The 20,085-nt window shown below is 44.5% G+C and overlaps 1 protein-coding gene across 1 annotated transcript in view; it reads right to left on the minus strand.

The window, feature by feature from the left end:
* The window catches only part of NOX3 (NADPH oxidase 3), a 372,062-nt gene that overhangs the window by 134,818 nt on the left and 217,159 nt on the right, over positions 1-20,085 (minus strand). The window contains exons 6-7 of the mRNA XM_077281663.1: positions 10,016-10,197; positions 1,295-1,424 (exon numbers count right to left, since the gene is read on the minus strand). Coding sequence (XP_077137778.1) covers positions 1,295-1,424; positions 10,016-10,197 — 312 coding nt within the window. The remainder of the gene's footprint in view (positions 1-1,294; positions 1,425-10,015; positions 10,198-20,085) is intronic.

Consider the following 20,085-nt stretch of genomic DNA (forward strand, 5'->3'; position numbering starts at 1 on the left):
TGAATGGCCCAGTCACAGTCAGACCTACAGTAACTCCCATTGAGAATTTGTGGCAAGACTTAAAATTACTGTCATAAATGCCTGTCTCTAGAAGTGCAAAGCTGGAGACATACCTTAAGAGACTGGTCCTACAAATTATTGACTCAGTGGGTTGAATGTAAACGCATGTCACAAATTTCAAATTTATATTTTTAAAATATTTAGAAAACCATGTATCATTTCTTTTACACTTCACAAATACTTGCTACTTTGTGCTGGGATATCACATACCATCCCAATAAAATACATTTGTTTGTTGGTATAACATGAAAAATCGTGGAAAAGTTAATAGACTATGAATACTTTTTCAAGGAACTGTATATACAATTATTCTATCAATATTAAGTTATTTAGTTTAGTTATTTTACACCAAATTTTCTTTTTTAAATAGATAGTTAAAAGGTTTACTGGAAAAAATGCAAAACAAGTCAATATATATATAAATAAACAAAACGTAACTGCAAATAAATTCATAAATAACTTTAATTAATAAAAGATGCTTCTATTGTCTAGGAATAATCACTAAAGCAAGATAAAATGGAAGCCATCCTGTTATACATCAGAAATCTGTCCTACAATGTATGTAACACAGCTGAGCATGCCTGTGCTGCTCGGTCTGCCTGATAAAATTTTGGAGAAAAACAGTGTCAGCAGCATCAGCAGGAAATTGTGGAACAACACAAAAGCCCTCCTCTACCATCGCACAACAAGCTCTGAATACCATAGTTGTCATTTATGCCTACAAAATGCTGTCAGCACAACAGTCCTGGCTAGGATTACAGATAGACTGCACAGATTCAATTTATTAAAATTAACCTGTCACCATTAAAATGCAGTTATATCTGCAGGCAACATGTTTTAGAGCATTAGGAGCTAAGGAAAAAATCTATTTAGTTTTTGGAGAAAGGATTCAATATTATCTGTGCTGTAATGATTTATAAATCTGCTCTATCTGGGATTTTTGGTCCAGTGGGGGCGGTGCTATCAGTTATTAGCAACTTTTATTGCGTAATTGTAGCTGTCAATCAATGACAAGACCGCCCACTTGACCTAGTCAAGTGTTTTTGCCAATTAAAGTTACATTTATAAGTGTACATATATTTGTATTTTTTATTGTTTTTGAATATTCTCCTGGAAAATCCCTTAAAATTAATCAATTATTAAACAATTGTATTTAATTGCGATATACACACATTCATGAAATTAATCCTATAATTGCATAAATCCTGGAATCAATAACAAATGTCATTCTTACCAGAGGATTACTGCCAGAAAATTGTGGCACAGGACATTGTGCAGTTTTGCCCCACTCATAATAATGGTCTTTACAATATGTAAGATTATGTAACAAGATACTATGTGCTGACTGACCACGAACTATCTGTCTGGAGAAATAAAACATATTATAAACTTTAGTTATGAGAAAAAGCTGAACTGAAAGTTTGCTCTATTATCATTATTATTATTATTATTATTATTATTATTATACATTTATATAGCACCATTGATTCCATGGTGCTGTACAAGAGAAGGGGTTACATCAAAATACAAATATCACTTACAGTAAACAAACTAACAATGACAGACTGATACAGAGGGAAGATGACTCTGCCCTTGCAGGCTTACATTCTACAGGATTATGGGAAAGGAGACAGTAGGTTGGGGGTTGCAGTAGCTCCGATGGTGTTGAGATGGCAGCATGGTCATTGCAGGTTGCAAGTTTATTTGAAGAGATGGGTTTTCATGTACAGTACCATCTGAGAGATGCAAATGTGGTGGATAATCGGATGTGTTTGGCAACAGAATTCCAGAGGATGGGGATATTGGGGAGAAGTCTTGAAGGCGATTGGGTGTGGAGCGAGTAAGTGTGGAGGAGAGTAGGAGGTCTTGGGAGGATCACAGATTACATGAGGGAAGATATTGGGAGATTAGTTCTGAAATATATGGAGATGAAAGGTTATGGATGGCTTTGTAAGTCAGTGTTAGTAGTTTAAACTGGATACCATGGAAAATTGGGAGCCAGTGAAGGGATATGGCTGATAAATACTCTGGGATTCTGGAGAGAGGTGACATCTGGGCCAGAGAGGTAGATCTGAGTGTCATCAGCATATAGATGGTACTGGAAGCCATAGGACTTTATGAGTAGTGTTGAGCCACCCCCCTAGTGTTCGAGTTCGGTTCGTCGAAATGGGGCGTGTTTGAGTTCGGTTCGTCGAACTGGGGCGTGTTCGACGAATGTTCATCGAACGTTCGACGAACACCGTTGAACCCCATTGAAACCAATGGCAGGCAAACACAAACACATACAAACACACATATAGAAAACACATAGAAAACACCTTAAAAGGTGTCCAAAAGCTGACAAACTGCTCAGAAGACACAACAAAAACATGGAAAAGTCACAACTACATATAGTCATGCGAAAAGAAAAGAGGTGGAGGAGTAAAAGGAGGAGGAGACACAGATATAGGCATATCATGCCCTTCTAAAATCAAGAAAGGCAGGAGTAAAAATCTAAAATCACCCTACCAACACCCAGACGTCGTGACAAAAAAAATAAAACAATAAATATCTTTAGGTAGAATGGCGGCGGGTCCATTCAGTACACTTTCCTTAGAAGACGTAGTGGTACCCCCATTGGGGGTTGTGCCAAAAGTTGTGCCAAAAGGAACCCAATACATTCAGACTAATCCACCATTTGTCATATCCAAGGGGCAGGTCAGTAAACTACAACATCGACAACATGGAACTATGTACTGTACCTCCTTTGACAAGGCAATCAGGTGGGTCAAGAAGTTGGGAAGGGGCACCCTAATGGCCAAAACAAACATTGAGGGGGCGTTCCGCTTACTACCTGTGCCTCCGAATAGTGTCCTTCCATTAGGCTGCTTCTGTGAAGGAGCATACTACATAGATCGCTGTTTGAGGCATTTAGTTGCTTCCTCGAATGTGTCGTCATGGACGTTTCTAAGGCGGCACATATTATCCATTACCTCGACAACTTCTTATACCTGGGCCCAAAAGATTCACCACAGTGTGAATACACGCGGTAGTCCACCTGTGAGAAGGAGAGAGCTAGAGGGAGAGTGGACACCCCAGAGCCGAGGGGTTAGATTGAGAAAGGAAGAAGGCAGTGTAGCTTGCTTCATGGGTGGGGTACTCTGCTGTGTAGCAGAAATTGCTACTAGGCCCAAAAGGATTTCCTGGGCCAGATGCCGTTAAAAAATAGTACTTAGGTAAACAGGCGGTGTAGCTTGCTCCATGGGTAGGGTACGCTGCTGAGTAGCACAAAATTCTACTAGGCCCAAAAGGATTTCCTGGGCTAGAAGCAGTGAAAAAACAGTACTTAGGTAAACAGGCGGTGTAGCTTGCTTCATGGGTGAGGTACTCTGCTGAGTAGCACAAAATGCTACTAGGTACAAAACGATTTCCTGAGCTAGATGCAGTTAAAAATTAGTAATTAGATCAACAGGCGGTGTAGCTTGTTTCATGGGTGGGGTACTCTGCTGAGTAGCAGAAATTGCTACCAGGCCCAAAAGGATTTCCTGGGCTAGATGCTATTAAAAAATAGTACTTAGGTAAACAGGTGGTGTAGCTTGCTTCATGGGTGGGGTACGCTGCTGAGTAGCACAAAATTCCACTAGGCCCAAAAGGATTTCCTGGGCTAGATGCTGTTAAAAAATAGTACTTAGGTAAACAGGCGGTGTAGCTTGCTTCATGGGTAGGGTATGCTGCTGAGTAGCACAAAATTCTACTAGGCCCAAAAGGATTTCCTGGGCTAGAAGCAGTGAAAAAACAGTACTTAGGTAAACAGGAGGTGTAGCTTGCTTCATGGGTGAGGTACTCTGCTGAGTAGCACAAAATGCTACTAGGTACAAAACGATTTCCTGGGCTAGATGCAGATAAAAATTAGTAATTAGATCAACAGGCGGTGTAGCTTGCTTCATGGGTGGGGTACTCTGCTGAGTAGCAGAAATTGCTACAAGGCCCAAAAGGATTTCCTGGGCTAGATGCCGTTAAAAAATTTAGATAAACAGGCTGTGTAGTTAGCTTCATAGGCGGGCTACTCCACTGACGTGTAGACACCTAGGCCCAAAACCATTTACTGGGTTAGATGCAGTAAAAATTTAGATACACGGGCGTGCAGACACTGCTCCTAGGCCCAAAACTATTTACTTGGTTAGATGCAGTAAAAATTTAGATACACAGGCGGTGTAGCTAGCTTCACAGGTGGGCTACTCCGCTGATGTGCAGACACTGCTACTAAGCCCAAAAAGATTTACTGGGTTAGATGCAGTAAATATTTAGATACACAGGTGGTGTAGCTAGCTTCACATGCGGGCTACTCTGCTGACGTGCAGACACTGCTACTAATCACCAAAACGATTTCCTGGGTTAGATGCAGTAAAAATTTAGATACACAAGCGGTGTAGCTAGCTTCACAGGCGGGCTACTCAGATGACTATCAGGTAATGCTACTAGCCCAAAAGGATTGGCTGAGCTAGATTACACCAAATGCTGTGACAAACACTTGCACAGCACTGGCACAGACCTGCCTGGCAAAAAGTGCTAGGAACTGCTGTAACTTACCCTGAAAAGGGCTGATATTACAACTAGTCCCGACTCCTCCCGACTCCCTAAACCTATCTCTCTGAAAATTCGCTCACAAAAAAGACTCTTAGTCTGTATAGCGCCCACAGCAGCAGCGGTGCCGTCTAACACTAAGCTGCAGCAGTGAGGAAATGGGGGCAACGGGGCAAATGGCTGGTTCTTATAGGGCATGTGACATACACAGCCAATGACACATACCCTTGCTTGTGTGCATCACATGTGTGTGCACTGCTGAGAGACTGCACTGCCCCACTGTAAATGCGGGAAAGAAAAAAAAATGGAGATCGGCATTATTTCAGCACAGATCTATCCCCCGCCCCCCCCTCTCGCCCACTATACACTGAAGCAGTCTATTAACAATGATAAACAGTTTTAATGTGCAAATCAAGTTATGCTTTTGGTGAACGAACAGTTATCGAACAGAAACTTGAACAGACGAATTTTAAGCAAATTGGTCGAGTTCGACGAAACGACTCGAACACTGCCCAAAACAGCTTGAATTTGAAATTGGCGAACAGTTCGACTCAAACACCGCTCATCTCTATTTATGAGTTGCCCAGGCCAAGGGTATAGATGGAGAAGAGAAGGGGTCATGGGAGAGAGCCTTGAGGGGCACCAACAGAGGGAGGATGAGATGAGAAGGTAGTGTGGGAGTAGGAAATGCTAAATGTGCAGTTGGTAAGGTTTGAGGAGATCCAGGATAGGGCAAGGTCTTTGATGCCAAAGGAAGAGAGGATCTGTAGTAGGAGGCAGTGGTCAACTGTGTTGAAGGCAGAGGACAGGTCTAGAAGGAGGAGTATAGCAAATTGTCTGCTAACTTTGGCTGTAAGTAAGTCGTTAGTAAGTTTGGTCAGGTCAGTCTCAATGGAATGGTGGGTACGGAAGCCAGATTGTAGGTTGTCAAAGAGTGAGTTAGATGCAAAGTGAGAGGAAAGTTCAGCGTGAACGTGCTACTCAAGGAGTTTGGAAGCAAGTTGGAGGAACGATATGGGGCAATAGCTGGACATAGTGCTCGGGTCAAGTGATGGCTTTTTGAGGATAGGTGCAATTGTGGCATGTTTGAAAGCAGAGAGGAAAGTACCTGAAGTTAATGATAGGCTGAAAAGATGGGTTAGGGATTGGATAAGTGTGCTGGTGAGGTTGGGGAGGGGGTGGGATGGGATGAGGTCAAATGCACAAGTGGTGAGGTGTGATTTGGAGAGGAGATGAGTAAGCTTTCCTTCAGTGACTTTGGAGAGCAAAGTTATGGGGTTAGGGCATTGGTCTGGTACACAAAGTGATTATGCTGGTCAGACAATAAAGACTAGCCCTGTTTGGTTTATCTTATTTTTGAAGTGCGTGGAAAAGTCCTCGGCAGAGATTAGGGAAGTCGGAAGGGGCTGTGGTGGGTGGAGGAGGGAGCTAAAAGTGCTTGGGGTTGTGGCATAAGGAAGAGATGAGGGATGTAAAGTAAACCTCTTTAGCAGAGGTGAGAGATCATTTGAAGGTGAGTGTTGCTTGTTTGAATGTGGTGAAGTCACCTTGCAAATGCAAATTCTTCCAACGCCGCTCAGCAATTCTGGATACTTGCCGAAGCTTGTTATTGATGTTATTGTGCCATGGTTGTATATTGATTCATCGCATTTTGCTATGGATGAGAGTGGCGACCGAGTTGATAGCTGTGTCATGTCGGACGCTGTTCACACTAGGGTGTCCAATAGACAGCAGTAATTCCACTTACGTCCACTATACGCTCAGTGGCGTCGGCTAGATTTTATCCAGCTTGCTCGGGGTTAATCTAGCTGGTAATCAGGTTTTAGGCTGGGTCACGCCCACGGCCTTTAAATAGTTGCGCTGGACTTTGGGCATCGCCGATTATAGCTTGTGCTTTATGCCTAGTGGTTCCGGTCTGGAGTGGTGGTCTTCTTGTAGGAATATCATATCTGGTGGTGTATTATCCTTTGTCATATTCCTCTTTCCTATTTGTATTTGTTTTGCCCTGTGCACATTATAGTGTATTCCTGTGTGTCTGCGGCGTGGTGCGTTTTTCAGTTTTCACTGTCTGTGCTTTTTGTGGGGATTGGTGTGTGGTCTCTTCACTGGGTGGCGGGTGGTGGTTTCAGCTTAGGGCTGAAACAGGAGTCAGGGTCAGGCCTGGCGGCCCAGACATGCACACCTTTAGTGTAACTTCTGGGAAAGAGACAGACAGGGTTTCCCTAGCCTGAGGGATATCGCAGGGGCCCGGGTAACCAACCTTAGTCTACCCAGTTCCCCCATGACAAGCTGATGCTAGAGTGGTATTGTAGAAACTAGTGGCAGTGTCTGTGTTGTGGAGTGAAGACATGGAGGACATGGGTAGAATAGAGTTAGAGAGTTTACAAGTGTCTAGATGTGCGAGGTTTCTAGTTGTTGGACATGGGTGACAGGTGAGGAGGACAGTGAGAAGAACGTGACTAGATGGTGGTCAAAGAGAGGGACAGGAGAGGTTGTGAAGTTAGATAGGGAGCAGAGACTGGTGAAGATCAGGTGTAATGTATGTCTGTCTGTGTGGGTGGCTGAGGAGGACCACTGAATAAGTCCAAAAGATGAAGTGTGACAGGAGTTTGGAGGCTGCTGACTGGTGGGTGTCAATGGGAATGTTGAAGTCATCCATGATGATGGTGGGAATGTCAGCAGAGAAAAAGTGAAGGAACCAGGTGGAGAACTGGTCAATAAAGGCAGTGGTTGGGCCTGGAGGTCGGTATTTGACAGCCACTTGGAGATTGCAGGGAGAGTAGATGCAAACAGAGTAGTCTTCAAAAGAGGGGAGGATAAGGGAGGGTTGAGGTGGAATTGGCTTAAAGGTACAGTTGGAAGAAAGGAAAAGGCCCACTCCTCCACCATATCTGTTGCCAGGGTGAGGAGTGGGGGTGAAGAGGAGGCCACCGTAACATAGCGCAGCAGAGGAGGCTGTGTTGGAGGGTGTCAGCCATGTTTCAGTGAGTTCCAGGAAGGAAAAAATTATGAGAGGTAAAGAGGTCTCTATCACATCTTGAAAAACAAGCTGGAGGTTGATTTATAATTTTGCCTCAATTTAGATAATATATTGGGACGATCCACTTGTTGTTAGGTGTCGAGTTCCTGCTGCTGCACAGGGGGAATCTCGAACCACCTCTGCTGTGGTCTCTCATTCTCCTCAAGCCGCAGTAGAGCCTGCTCAGCAGAGATGTCGGTCCCAGTGCCTGGCTCAGACAGATACTGTGCATTTGGTTACTGCTGCCATTCCAGGTTCAGCTATTATAACCAGTACTGTTCAGCGGCAAGCAGGCGCTCCTGAGACTAAGTCCTGCTTTTCTCGTTCTGAGCATGCCCAAGGGAAGACCTCTCATTGAAGGTCAGCGGTCACACGCTCAGGCCCTGTAGTGGCTCCTATTGGTCCACTAGGAAGGTCCTGGAGAGGTACAGCTATAAAAGGTTCGCATGACCGCACGGCCATGCGCTAGTATAAACCTATTATCGTGTGTGTGTGGTTGTATGCCTGTTCTGGTGATTGCTCCTTAATCATTCCCATTCCTTGTGATGTTGAATGCTCGCATATGTTGGAGTTAACTAGCGCCTGACAGGGCTAATCTTTACACTAGAGCACGATCTGTACTGCGTCAAACCAGCAGTGACCACCAGTGCGGTGCTTTACGCACTCTGTGCAGCTATCTTCTATTACTCCTGACTACCGGTCAGTGTAGGGTAGGACCTCCCGTTTGATCTCTGCATCTGACTCAGGGCGTCCTCAGGCGCGGGTTCAAAAGCCACCGAGGGTCAGAGCGGGATCAATCTCCAGCATAGTGGGGGTGAATTGCAGAGATCCCACTAGAATTCATTTGCTGCACCCTGTGACAGCTAACAGGGCACAGCGTTTCCTTGACTCCCTGCGACTCTGTGAAGCAACAGAGTTCGCTTCTGTACATACCGGTGTACTCCTACACGGTGGACCCCGGGCTGCGAACGCACCTTTTACTAATGTTATATTTACTTGGTGCATTCCGCCAGCCCTAACACTTGTGTCTACAAAATATGTGTGTTAAAGGCATTGGCCACCTTTTAGGTCAACTTTTTTTTTTACGTAAATGCTTGTATTTTGGGCAAAAATAATTTTTGCAGATAGGTTTCATCACAAATTTTACATTGTTTGGCTATTATAGGTTTTTTGTTTCCTTGGAGATTCAACCTTAATGTCGTCTATGGTCATAAATCAGATGAGAGAAGCTCAGGAAAGCTTGTAGCTGTTTTTATCTGCCTTTTTCTATTAGACTTTCAAAAAAAGCTCATTGAAGAATTCTCAAGTAAAGAGGACAGCCATTTTTTCTTGTTAGAGCAGCTTTCCTCACAAACTATCATTTCTGTCCATACAATGGCTGCTGGTGGAGGGCCACATGACCAGATTAGTCCATCAGTCTTCTCCATAGAAAAAATCTGGTCACATGCTTTTCTATCAGCAGCCATTTTATGGACAGAAGTTAGGGTCATATGCATTAATTTAGGAGAGGAATCAAATACATATGAAAATAGATTATCTTAGTCAACCAAGTTTTATAATGACAGAAATCTATTGGGTCATGCTTCTGGTATATGCTTATACCAGACCTGAAAGACATTTTTGGCCCCAGCTGCCAAATAAAATTATTTATCTCCTTACTATCGAGTTGAAAATTGACATATAGGCTGACTAAAGGAGGTCTAACCCCCTGTTAAACATTTAGATTCCACCGTCACTTTTGACCACAGCGTCTAAGAAGTTAAAGGATCGAGGACCAACTTCATTAATTTTTAAAGGGAACATGTCAACCGAAAAAAACACTATTAACCTGCAGATATGGGATTATTTTGCAGGTTATTTGTGTTATAATGCTGACCGGTGCCTGAACTTAGCCTAATGCTGGGGGGGAAATGAACTTTATTTTCCCCGGCAGTGCTCCCATTTCAGTCACGAGGGTGGCACCAGCGCTAGATCAGTCACCGCTCCAGACATTGAAGCTTGGCTGTCAGTCAGGGTGTGATTAAAGCGGCTTTTCTGTATATTCAGACTGACACACTTGGCTGTTAGCAACAGCCTGGACATTGGACCTTGGTGCATAGTATTGTAATTTTTATCATAAGGTTTGACATAAAAGCTACCTTAGAAACATGATATGGAACTCCATATAGTAGCATATAGTTACAAAGTTACTGCATTTGTTTTTCAAAGCATCTTTAAAAATTCAATGTGGAATGTGATAGGTTCCTTTGAGAACTGGTCCATTCTTTTCCAGTAATTTTGATAAAACTCTGCCAGCATATCTTCTTAAGACCATATACACACAATTTAAGTTTATAAATTTGTAAAATGTCTGAATAGCAATTATAGGCTTACCCTGTACCATGTATAACAAGTCCAATGAAGAAAAGTATAAATAGGTTATGGGTATAAAGGAAGACTTCATAGAATGACCTTCTCATGAGTTCTGTAGATGATGTTACAATTAACACAAGAGCCAATGTGATGACAAAGCCAGTGATGCCGGCTACAGAGACAAACACTTCCTTTATAATAGTCTAGAAAAAAAACATACAACATGAAAAAAGTCCATTGTATAAGTTGATCCCCATAATTGCCTTATGTAAAAAATGAATACATTTTACTGTATTAAGCATGCGATTCTACCAAAACAGACAAATAAAAAAAAACTAACATTTGTAATGATACAAGACCTTCTTAAAAAACAAAGTATCACATACTATTGAAAAAAACAAAATGCTTGGCATCTACAGCCATAAATGTATAGGAAGATTGAAGTACACATGAGGAGGCTGGCTGACTAGGGTTACCCTTGCTTAAAGTGAAATGGCGTGCACTCTGACAAAAAAAGGGGCAGGTGCAGGCTGATCCTGAATAAGGTCCAGTTAAATCATAGGTTTTGTAAAAAACAGCCGCACTCAAGGTACAGATTTTCAAATGCAAAAAAATGAGTGAAATTTTATTATGTTCACCACAGTAGCATAAAGGTTTAGAGGTAAAGTTTCGACCCCGTAATGGGTCTTTGTGACACATCACCACAGAGACTCTAACGCCCCGGACCCGCAGCTCAGACTGGGATCGCATCCCCACCTCATACCTCATCATACTCCTCTATATAGTGCCAGTAGCTCTTTCTAGGAGCCTCTACACAAAAGAAATTGTTTGTCTACTGCGGTGTCTCCTTCTTATAATTGACTCTACTACAAGCGAGGTTTGATAAAAACCTATTACTGGGTCGAAACGTTACCTCGACACCTTTACGCTACTGTGGTGAACATAATAAAATTTCACTCATTTTTTTGCATTTGAAAATCTATACCTTGAGTGCGGCTGTTTTTTACAAACCTAGGGTTACCCTTGAACATAAGTACAGGTGTGGCACTTTTTTGTTAAGAAATCAGTCATGTTTATCCCTTGTAACCCCTTTAGTAATTTGTGTGGGCTCAAACAAGTTTTCAGCTGCATGTCAGCTGCAGTATAAACCCATAATAAATATATCAGCTGCTGCAAAACCTCACACTACACCCCATGTGCTGCAGAACCTCATAATACACACCCCAGCTGCTGAAGAACGTCATAATAAACACATAGACTGCTGCAGAACCTCATAATACACACTTCTGCTGCTGCAGAACCCTATAATTCAATACTCAGTTCATGCAAAACATCAAAAATATATTATAACCTACCAAAGAAGAGTTGTTAAAGCTCATAAAGCCAGGTATGGTGACAAAACCACTAGAGATGGGCAAACTCGAACAGTAAAATTCGGCGTTCGCACCGAAAACATACTGTTCGTGTACATACACTGAACACGGACTTCATCAGGATTATCGGGTGTTCGGCACGCCGTCATGTGCATGACAACGTGGCAAACACCACTTCTGATCAGCAGTGAAATCATCCCCACCAGTCAGAGAGCTGCAAGTCCCACGCTGTTAAAAGACAGAGTGAGCACTCAGCTGAGACCGGAGGTATAAAGTTTGCCTCCGGTCACTGGTATCAGCGGATGGGACTACAGCTCCCATTATCTGACACCTGCTGCCACTAATAACAGAGAGAGCAGGAGCAACTGATGGTTGTATTCATTAGCCGGCTACTGTGCCGTAAATAAATAAGTAAAAAATACAGTATTCCCCTGTAGTTTTGAAAATCAGCCAGGAAAAACTCACAGCTGGGGGCTGCAATCATCAGCTGTCAGCTTCAACAAGGCTGGTTATCAAAAATAGAGGGGTCCCCATGCCATATTTGTTCATTATTTAAATAAATAATTTAAACAAACGGTGTGGGGTATCCCCCATTTTTGACAACCAGCCTTGCTAAAGCAGACAACTGGATGCTGGTATTTTCTGGCTGGTAAGAAGCCATGGATATTTGCCCCACCAGCCTAAAAATAGCAGCCCGCCGCTGCCCAGAAAAGGCACATCTATTAGATATGCCAATTCTGGAGCTTTGCCCGACTCTTCCCACTTGCCCTGTAGTGGTGGCAAGTTGGGTTAATATTTGTGGAGTTGATGTCTCCTTTGTATTGTTAGGTGACATCAAGCCCATGGCTTAGTACTGGAGAAGACACCTATCCATTACTAATTCTATAGTTATATGTAAAAATGCAAAAAGAGTTTTCCACCTGGACAGTGCCAAGATGCGACCTTCCAGATTGAGAACCACTAGTGACTGAAGTGCTGTGAGCGCAGACTCAGATGTCATTGAGGTTACCTCCAGTCACTTACGCTGCATTTCCAGCCAGGCTGAACTGCCATGACCTTGGTGAGATCCCCGCTAGCACCTCCAATCGGGGTGAGTGAGAGCCCATCAGCTATTACGGAAGTGGACATGACTGTTTTATTTGTGTCACCTAACACAACACATCTTTCTCAATCCACCATAACATTCACGCCTGCACTTCACTTTCAATCCAGCAGATTGTCCTTTTCTCCGTACTCCACCCTCACTCAGCACAGCAGCCAGCCCTATGTCCTGTAGTTGTGATCATGTAATAGAATGTTTCCTCCTACACATGCAAAAGCTAAGATCTTGAACTCCACCATCTCCAATTTGTTGGCCATGGAAATGCTGCCTTTCTACCTGGTGGATACAGACGATTTCAGAAAGTTAAAGGCCGTCGCAGTACCCCAGTACCAGTTGCCCAGTCACCATCACTTCTCTAAGAAAGTAACTACACCAGTATGTCGCAGACAATATCACTCATTCCCTGAAAAAATCTGTGTGCCAGGGTGCATTCCACCACTGGCACCTGGACGAGCAAACATGGGCAGGGGTGTTACATCTTACTGACTGGGCACTGGGTGACTCTGGTTGCTGTGCGGGCAGGTGGTCAAGGGGCTGCTCCATAAGTCTTTGAATCCTCAAACCTTGCTGCTCAAGCCTCTGTATCTCACAGTTGCTACATTGTTTTTGGCTCCTCCACCTCCAAGAGGGCCTACACCTGTGTCCTCAACCTCTCCCTTTATCAGACATGCGTTCCAAGGGTGCAGATAGAATCCCCTCCACCTCCATACTGGGCATTCATGGCTACTGTAATAAGGCAGTGTTAAAGTTAATATGCTTTGGAGATCGCAGTGACACACCTCAAGACAGCTATCAAGGTACAGGTAAAGCAATGGCTGTCACCACTGAATCAAGAGCCAGGGAAGGCCGTGTACGATATCAGTGCAAACCTGCTGGCGGCCCTTAAACTGGGGCAACCTCACACACGTGCCTTGCATGGCTCATGTCTTCAACCTAGTGGTACCTCAATTGTTGTGATCCGCTTTTTGGCTCCCCTGGTGGTGGCTGGTGGTACTGGAGACTTGTGTGTGCTTTTCTGCCTCAGCTCACCTGCTTCCATCAGTTTTGGGAGTTCCCTATTTAGCCTTGCTCTCCAGTCACTTCCTTGCCGGTCATCATTGTAACCTGAGTCATTCAGTTGCATGTTCCTGCTACTAGTCTGCTGATCAGCTAAGTGGACTCTTGTCCTTATTGTTTTGTTTTTCTTGTCCAGTTTACAGTTTTGTCATTTCCTGTTACTGGAAGCTCTTGTGGACTGAAATTGCCACTCCTGTGTCATGAGTTGACACAGGAGTCTTAAAGTAATTTCAGGATGGGTTTTTGAAAGGGTTTTTCAGCTGACCGTGAAGTCCTCTTTTGTATCCTTCCTCTATCTAGTAAGTGGACCTCGCTTTGCTAAATCTACCTTCATACTGTGTATGTCTTTTCCTCTGAACTCACCGTTAATATACGTGGGGGCTACTATCATCTTTGGGGAATTTCTCTAGAGGTAAGCCAGGTCTGTTCCTTCCTCTTCCAGGCGTAGTTAGTTCTCCGGCTGGCGCATGGCATCTAGGCAGCCGTAGGAATGCTTCCTGGCTACTGTCAGTTGTGTGGTAGATTTAGGTCACAGTCAGCTTGAGTTTCCATCACCCGAGAGCTAGTCTGTTATTTTTGTGTTTCTGATGTTCCCATGCCATTGGGGAATCATGACAGTATGACCGGCCACTGTTAAAGTAATTGGCAGAAGAAAGGAGAGTAAAAGAAGTCTGTAGATTTTTTTTTTTTTCCTCTCATGTTTGCTACTTAGTTGGCTCAGTTGTATTTCTGCTCTATTTACAGCCTTGCCTTTCTCTCCTTCTAATCCTTGAATGGCTCTGATCTCTCCGGTTTAAGGATGGACCCTCAGAGTTTGGCTGCAGGTTTAAATAATCTTGCTACGAAGGTTCAGAATTTACAAGATTATGTTATACGTACTCCTATTTCTGAACCTAAGATTCCTACACCAGAGGTATTTTCCGGAGATAGATCTCGGTTTCTGAATTTCAAATGTAATTGTAAATTATTCCTTTCTCTCAGACCGCACTCCTCTGGAGATCCTGTTCAGCAGGTTAAGATTGTGATTTCTTTGCTGCGAGGTGACCCTCAAAATTGGGCATTTTCATTGACACCAGGGGATCCTGCGTTGCTCAATGTGGATGCGTTTTTTCTGGCTTTAGGGTTGCTGTATGAGGAACCTAATTTGGAGATTCAAGCTGAAAAAGCTTTAATAGCCCTGTCTCAAGGGCAAGATGAAGCTGAGATATACTGCCAAAAATTTCGTAAATGGTCTGTGCTTACTCAGTGGAATGAGTGTGCCCTAGCGGCAAATTTCAGAGAGGGCCTTTCTGATGCCGTTAAGGATGTCATGGTGGGGTTTCCTACGCCCACAGGTCTGAATGAGTCCATGACAATGGCGATTCAGATTGATCGGCGTTTGCGGGAGCGCAAGCCCGTGCACCATTTGGCGGTATCTTCTGAAGGGACGCCAGAGAAAATGCAATGTGACAGAATTCTGTCAAGAAGCGAGCGGCAGAATTATAGGCGCAAAAATGGCTTGTGCTTCTACTGTGGTGATTCCGCGCATGTTATATCAGCATGCTCTAAACGTACTAGGAAGGTTGACAAGTCTGTTTCTATTGGCACTTTACAGTCTAAATTTCTTCTGTCTGTAACTCTGATTTGTTCATTATCAGTTATTACCGTGGATGCCTATGTGGACTCTGGCGCCGCTCTGAGTCTCATGGATTGGTCCTTCGCCAGGCGCTGTGGGTTTGATTTGGAGCCTCTGGAAGTTCCTATACCTCTGAAGGGTATTGATTCTACACCTCTGGCTTGTAATAGACCACAGTTCTGGACGCAAGTGACTATGCGTATGACTCCAGACCATCAGGAGATGATTCGCTTCCTCGTGTTGTATAATTTACATGATGTTTTAGTGCTTGGATTACCATGGTTACAATCTCATAACCCAGTACTGGACTGGAAAACTATGTCTGTGTTAAGCTGGGGATGTCGGGGGGCTCATGGGGACATACCTTTGGTTCCTATCTCGTCATCTATTCCCTCTGAGATTCCTGCATTTTTGTCGGATTTTGGGGATATTTTTGAAGAGCCTAAAATTGGTTCTCTCCCTCCCCACAGAGAGTGTGATTGCGCCATAGATCTGATTCCAGGCAGTAAATTTCCAAAGGGTCGTTTGTTTAACCTATCTGTACCTGAGCATGCTGCCATGCGAGAGTATGTTAAGGAGTCCCTGGAAAAGGGACATATTCGTCCTTCTTCATCACCTTTAGGAGCTGGGTTTTTCTTTGTCTCTAAAAAGGATGGCTCGCTGAGGCCTTGTATTGATTATCGACTCCTGAATAAAATTACTGTCAAATATCAGTATCCGTTGCCGCTGCTTACTGATTTGTTTGCTCGCATAAGGGGGGCTAAGTGGTTCTCCAAGATTGATCTCCGTGGGGCGTATAATTTGGTGCGAATTAAGCAAGGGGATGAGTGGAAAACCGCATTTAATACGCCTGAGGGCCACTTTGAGTATTTAGTAATGCCTTTCGGCCTTTCTAATGCGCCTTCAGTTTTTCAGTCCTTTATGCATGATATTTTCCGTGAATATCTGGATAAATTTATGATTGTGTATTTGGACGATATTTTGATTTTTTCTGAGGACTGGGAGTCTCATGTTCAGCAGGTCAGGAGGGTTTTTCAGGTCTTGCGGGAGAATTCTCTGTGTGTAAAGGGTTCTTAGTGTGTTTTTGGGGTTCAAAAGATTTCCTTTTTGGGGTACATTTTTTCCCCTTCTTCTGTTGAGATGGACCCTGTCAAGGTTCGGGCTATTTGTGACTGGACGCAGCCTACTTCTCTAAAGGGTCTTCAGAAGTTCTTGGGCTTTGCTAATTTTTATCGTCGATTTATAACTGGTTTTTCTGGTGTTGCTAAGCCTCTTACGGATTTGACTAAGAAGGGTGCTGATGTTGCCAATTGGTCCTCTGCCGCTGTGGAGGCCTTTCGGGAACTTAAGCGCCGCTTTTCGTCTGCCCCTGTGTTGCGCCAGCCCGATGTCTCTCTCCCCTTTCAGGTTGAGGTCGATGCTTCCGAGATCGGAGCGGGGGCGGTTTTGTCACAGAAAAGTTCCGATTGCTCAGTGATGAGACCTTGTGCGTTCTTTTCTCGAAAAATTCTGCCGCCGAAAGAAATTATGATGTCGGTAATCGGGAGCTTTTGGCCATGAAGTGGGCATTTGAGGAGTGGCGTCATTGGCTTGAGGGTGCTAGACATCAGGTGGTGGTTTTGACTGATCACAAGAATCTGATTTATCTTGAGTCAGCCAGGCGCCTGAATCCTAGACAGGCGCGCTGGTCGTTGTTTTTCTCTCGGTTTAATTTTGTGGTCTCATATCTACCAGGTTCTAAGAATGTGAAGGCGGATGCCCTTTCTAGGAGTTTTGAGCCTGATTCCCCTGGTGATTCGGAACGTACAGGTATCCTTAAGGATGAAGTGATATTATCCGCTATTTCCCCAGATCTGCGACGTGCTTTGCAAGAGTTTCAGGCGGATAGACTTGATCGCTGTCCACCTGGTAGACTGTTTGTTCCGGATGATTGGACCAGTAGAGTCATCTCGGAGGTTCATTCTTCTACGCTGGCGGGTCATCCTGGAATTTTTGGTACCAGGGATTTGGTGGCTAGATCCTTCTGGTGGCCATCTCTGTCTCGTGATGTGCGTGTTTTTGTGCAGTCTTGTGATGTGTGTGCTCGGGCCAAGCCTTGTTGTTCTAGGGCTAGCGGGTTGTTGTTGCCCTTGCCTATTCTGAAGAGGCCTTGGACGCACATCTCGATGGACTTTATTTCTGATCTTCCTGTCTCTCAGAGGATGTCTGTTATCTGGGTGGTGTGTGACCGTTTTTCTAAGATGGTTCATTTGGTGCCATTGCCGAAGTTGCCTTCCTCGTCTGAGTTGGTTCCTTTGTTTTTTCAAAATGTGGTTCGCTTGCATGGTATTCCTGAAAATATCGTTTCTGATAGGGGTACCCAGTTCGTTTCTAGATTTTGGCGGGCATTCTGTGCCAGGTTGGGCATTGATTTGTCTTTTTCGTCTGCCTTCCATCCTCAGACTAATGGCCAGACGGAGCGAACTAATCAAACTTTGGAGACGTATTTGAGGTGTTTTGTGTCTGCGGATCAGGATGATTGGGTTGCCTTTTTGCCGTTGGCGGAGTTTGCTCTTAATAATCGGGCCAGTTCTGCCACTTTGGTTTCCCCTTTCTTTTGCAATTCGGGGTTTCATCCCCGTTTTTCTTCTGGTCAGGTGGAGTCTTCGGATTGTCCTGGAGTAGATGCTGTGGTGGATCGGTTGTATCGGATTTGGGAACAAGTGGTGGACAATTTGAATTTGTCCCAGGAGAGGACTCAGCGGTTTGCTAACCGCCAGCGTCGGGTTGGTCCTCGCCTTCGTGTTGGGGACCTGGTGTGGTTGTCTTCCCGTTTTGTCCCAATGAGGGTTTCTTCTCCTAAATTTAAGCCTCGGTTCATCGGTCCCTATAGGATTTTGGAGATTATTAACCCTGTTTCCTTTCGTTTGGACCTTCCGGCATCTTTCGCTATCCATAATGTGTTCCATCGGTCGTTGTTGCGGAGATACGAGGTGCCGGTGGTTCCTTCTGCTGGGCCTCCTGCTCCTGTGCTGGTTGAGGGTGAATTGGAGTACGTTATAGAGAAGATCTTGGACTCCCGTATTTCCAGGCGGAGACTCCAGTACCTGGTTAAATGGAAGGGCTATGGTCAGGAAGATAATTCTTGGGTAACTGCCTCTGATGTTCATGCCTCGGATTTGGTTCGTGCCTTTCATAGGGCTCATCCGGGTCGCCCTGGCGGTTCTTGTGAGGGTTCGGTGCCCCCTCCTTAAGGGGGGAGTACTGTTGTGATCCGCTTTTTGGCTCCCCTGGTGGTGGCTGGTGGTACTGGAGACTTGTGTGTGCTTTTCTGCCTCAGCTCACCTGCTTCCATCAGTTTTGGGAGTTCCCTATTTAGCCTTGCTCTCCAGTCACTTCCTTGCCGGTCATCATTGTAACCTGAGTCATTCAGTTGCATGTTCCTGCTACTAGTCTGCTGATCAGCTAAGTGGACTCTTGTCCTTATTGTTTTGTTTTTCTTGTCCAGTTTACAGTTTTGTCATTTCCTGTTACTGGAAGCTCTTGTGGACTGAAATTGCCACTCCTGTGTCATGAGTTGACACAGGAGTCTTAAAGTAATTTCAGGATGGGTTTTTGAAAGGGTTTTTCAGCTGACCGTGAAGTCCTCTTTTGTATCCTTCCTCTATCTAGTAAGTGGACCTCGCTTTGCTAAATCTACCTTCATACTGTGTATGTCTTTTCCTCTGAACTCACCGTTAATATACGTGGGGGCTACTATCATCTTTGGGGAATTTCTCTAGAGGTAAGCCAGGTCTGTTCCTTCCTCTTCCAGGCGTAGTTAGTTCTCCGGCTGGCGCATGGCATCTCGGCAGCCGTAGGAATGCTTCCTGGCTACTGTTAGTTGTGTGGTAGATTTAGGTCACGGTCAGCTTGAGTTTCCATCACCCGAGAGCTAGTCTGTTATTTTTGTGTTTCTGATGTTCCCATGCCATTGGGGAATCATGACACTCAATTTCTCCACCACTATCCCAGCCTGGATGTGCTGTTGCAGAAAGCACAGTCGCGGTGTGCTCACTTCTGCCAATTGCCTCACGTAGGTCATCGATTTGCAATGCTACAGAGGTCTTTTGGCCTACCAGTTAACCATTTGAATTGTGATGTTCCAGCACGGTGGAATTCCACTCTGCAACATGTTGCAGCGACTGTGGCAGCAGCGATGAGCCTTGGTGCAGTATGTCCTTTTGCATAACCTGGGCCAACACAGTACGGACATGGTGCAAATCACGCCTGCGGAGTTGATGAAGGACCTCTGCACTCTTCTGCACAGTTTTGAAATGGCTACTAAGATGGATAGAGCTGATGATGCCATCATCAGCATCACTATTTCATTCATCTAAATGCTGGAGCACACTTTGAATAGTCTGTGTGAGGAGGTGGTGGTCCCAGAGGAAGAGGTGGAAGCAGAGGAAGATGCGAAAGATATCTCAAATTTCCGGACTGTCATCTCATGATTGGATGCCATGAGAGGGTGGCTTACAGCAATTGAGGAGGGTTCATGGTACTAGACAAACTGTTAGTGAAGCTGCAGGAGCCGAGGAACAAATGGAACAGCATGAGGTGGTGGACGCACAAGTCAGGAGATAATGAGGATAATGATCTCCTCTATGTTGTCCATGGTTGGCAGGAGGGGATTGGATGAAGCAACCTTGAGTATTACCCAGACAGCAACACACCACGGACTTGGACCTCATGGAAACACCCGTCAAATGAGCGCCTTCTTGCTATCTTCAATATGATGCCCGTATTCTTAGGGATAGAAATCTTGCTCACTACTGCATTGCCACTTTGTTAGATCCACTGTACAAGAGTAAATTTAGCCAGAAAAGGATGTGTACACTCTTGTACACAACCTTAAGAGTGGTATTTCCAAAGACAGCAGTGAGGCACACAGAGTGCATCCCAGTTCTAGAGGTCCAACCCTGAG

Source organism: Ranitomeya variabilis, chromosome 2, assembly GCF_051348905.1.
Source record: "Ranitomeya variabilis isolate aRanVar5 chromosome 2, aRanVar5.hap1, whole genome shotgun sequence".
NCBI classification, from domain to species: Eukaryota; Metazoa; Chordata; class Amphibia; order Anura; family Dendrobatidae; genus Ranitomeya; species Ranitomeya variabilis.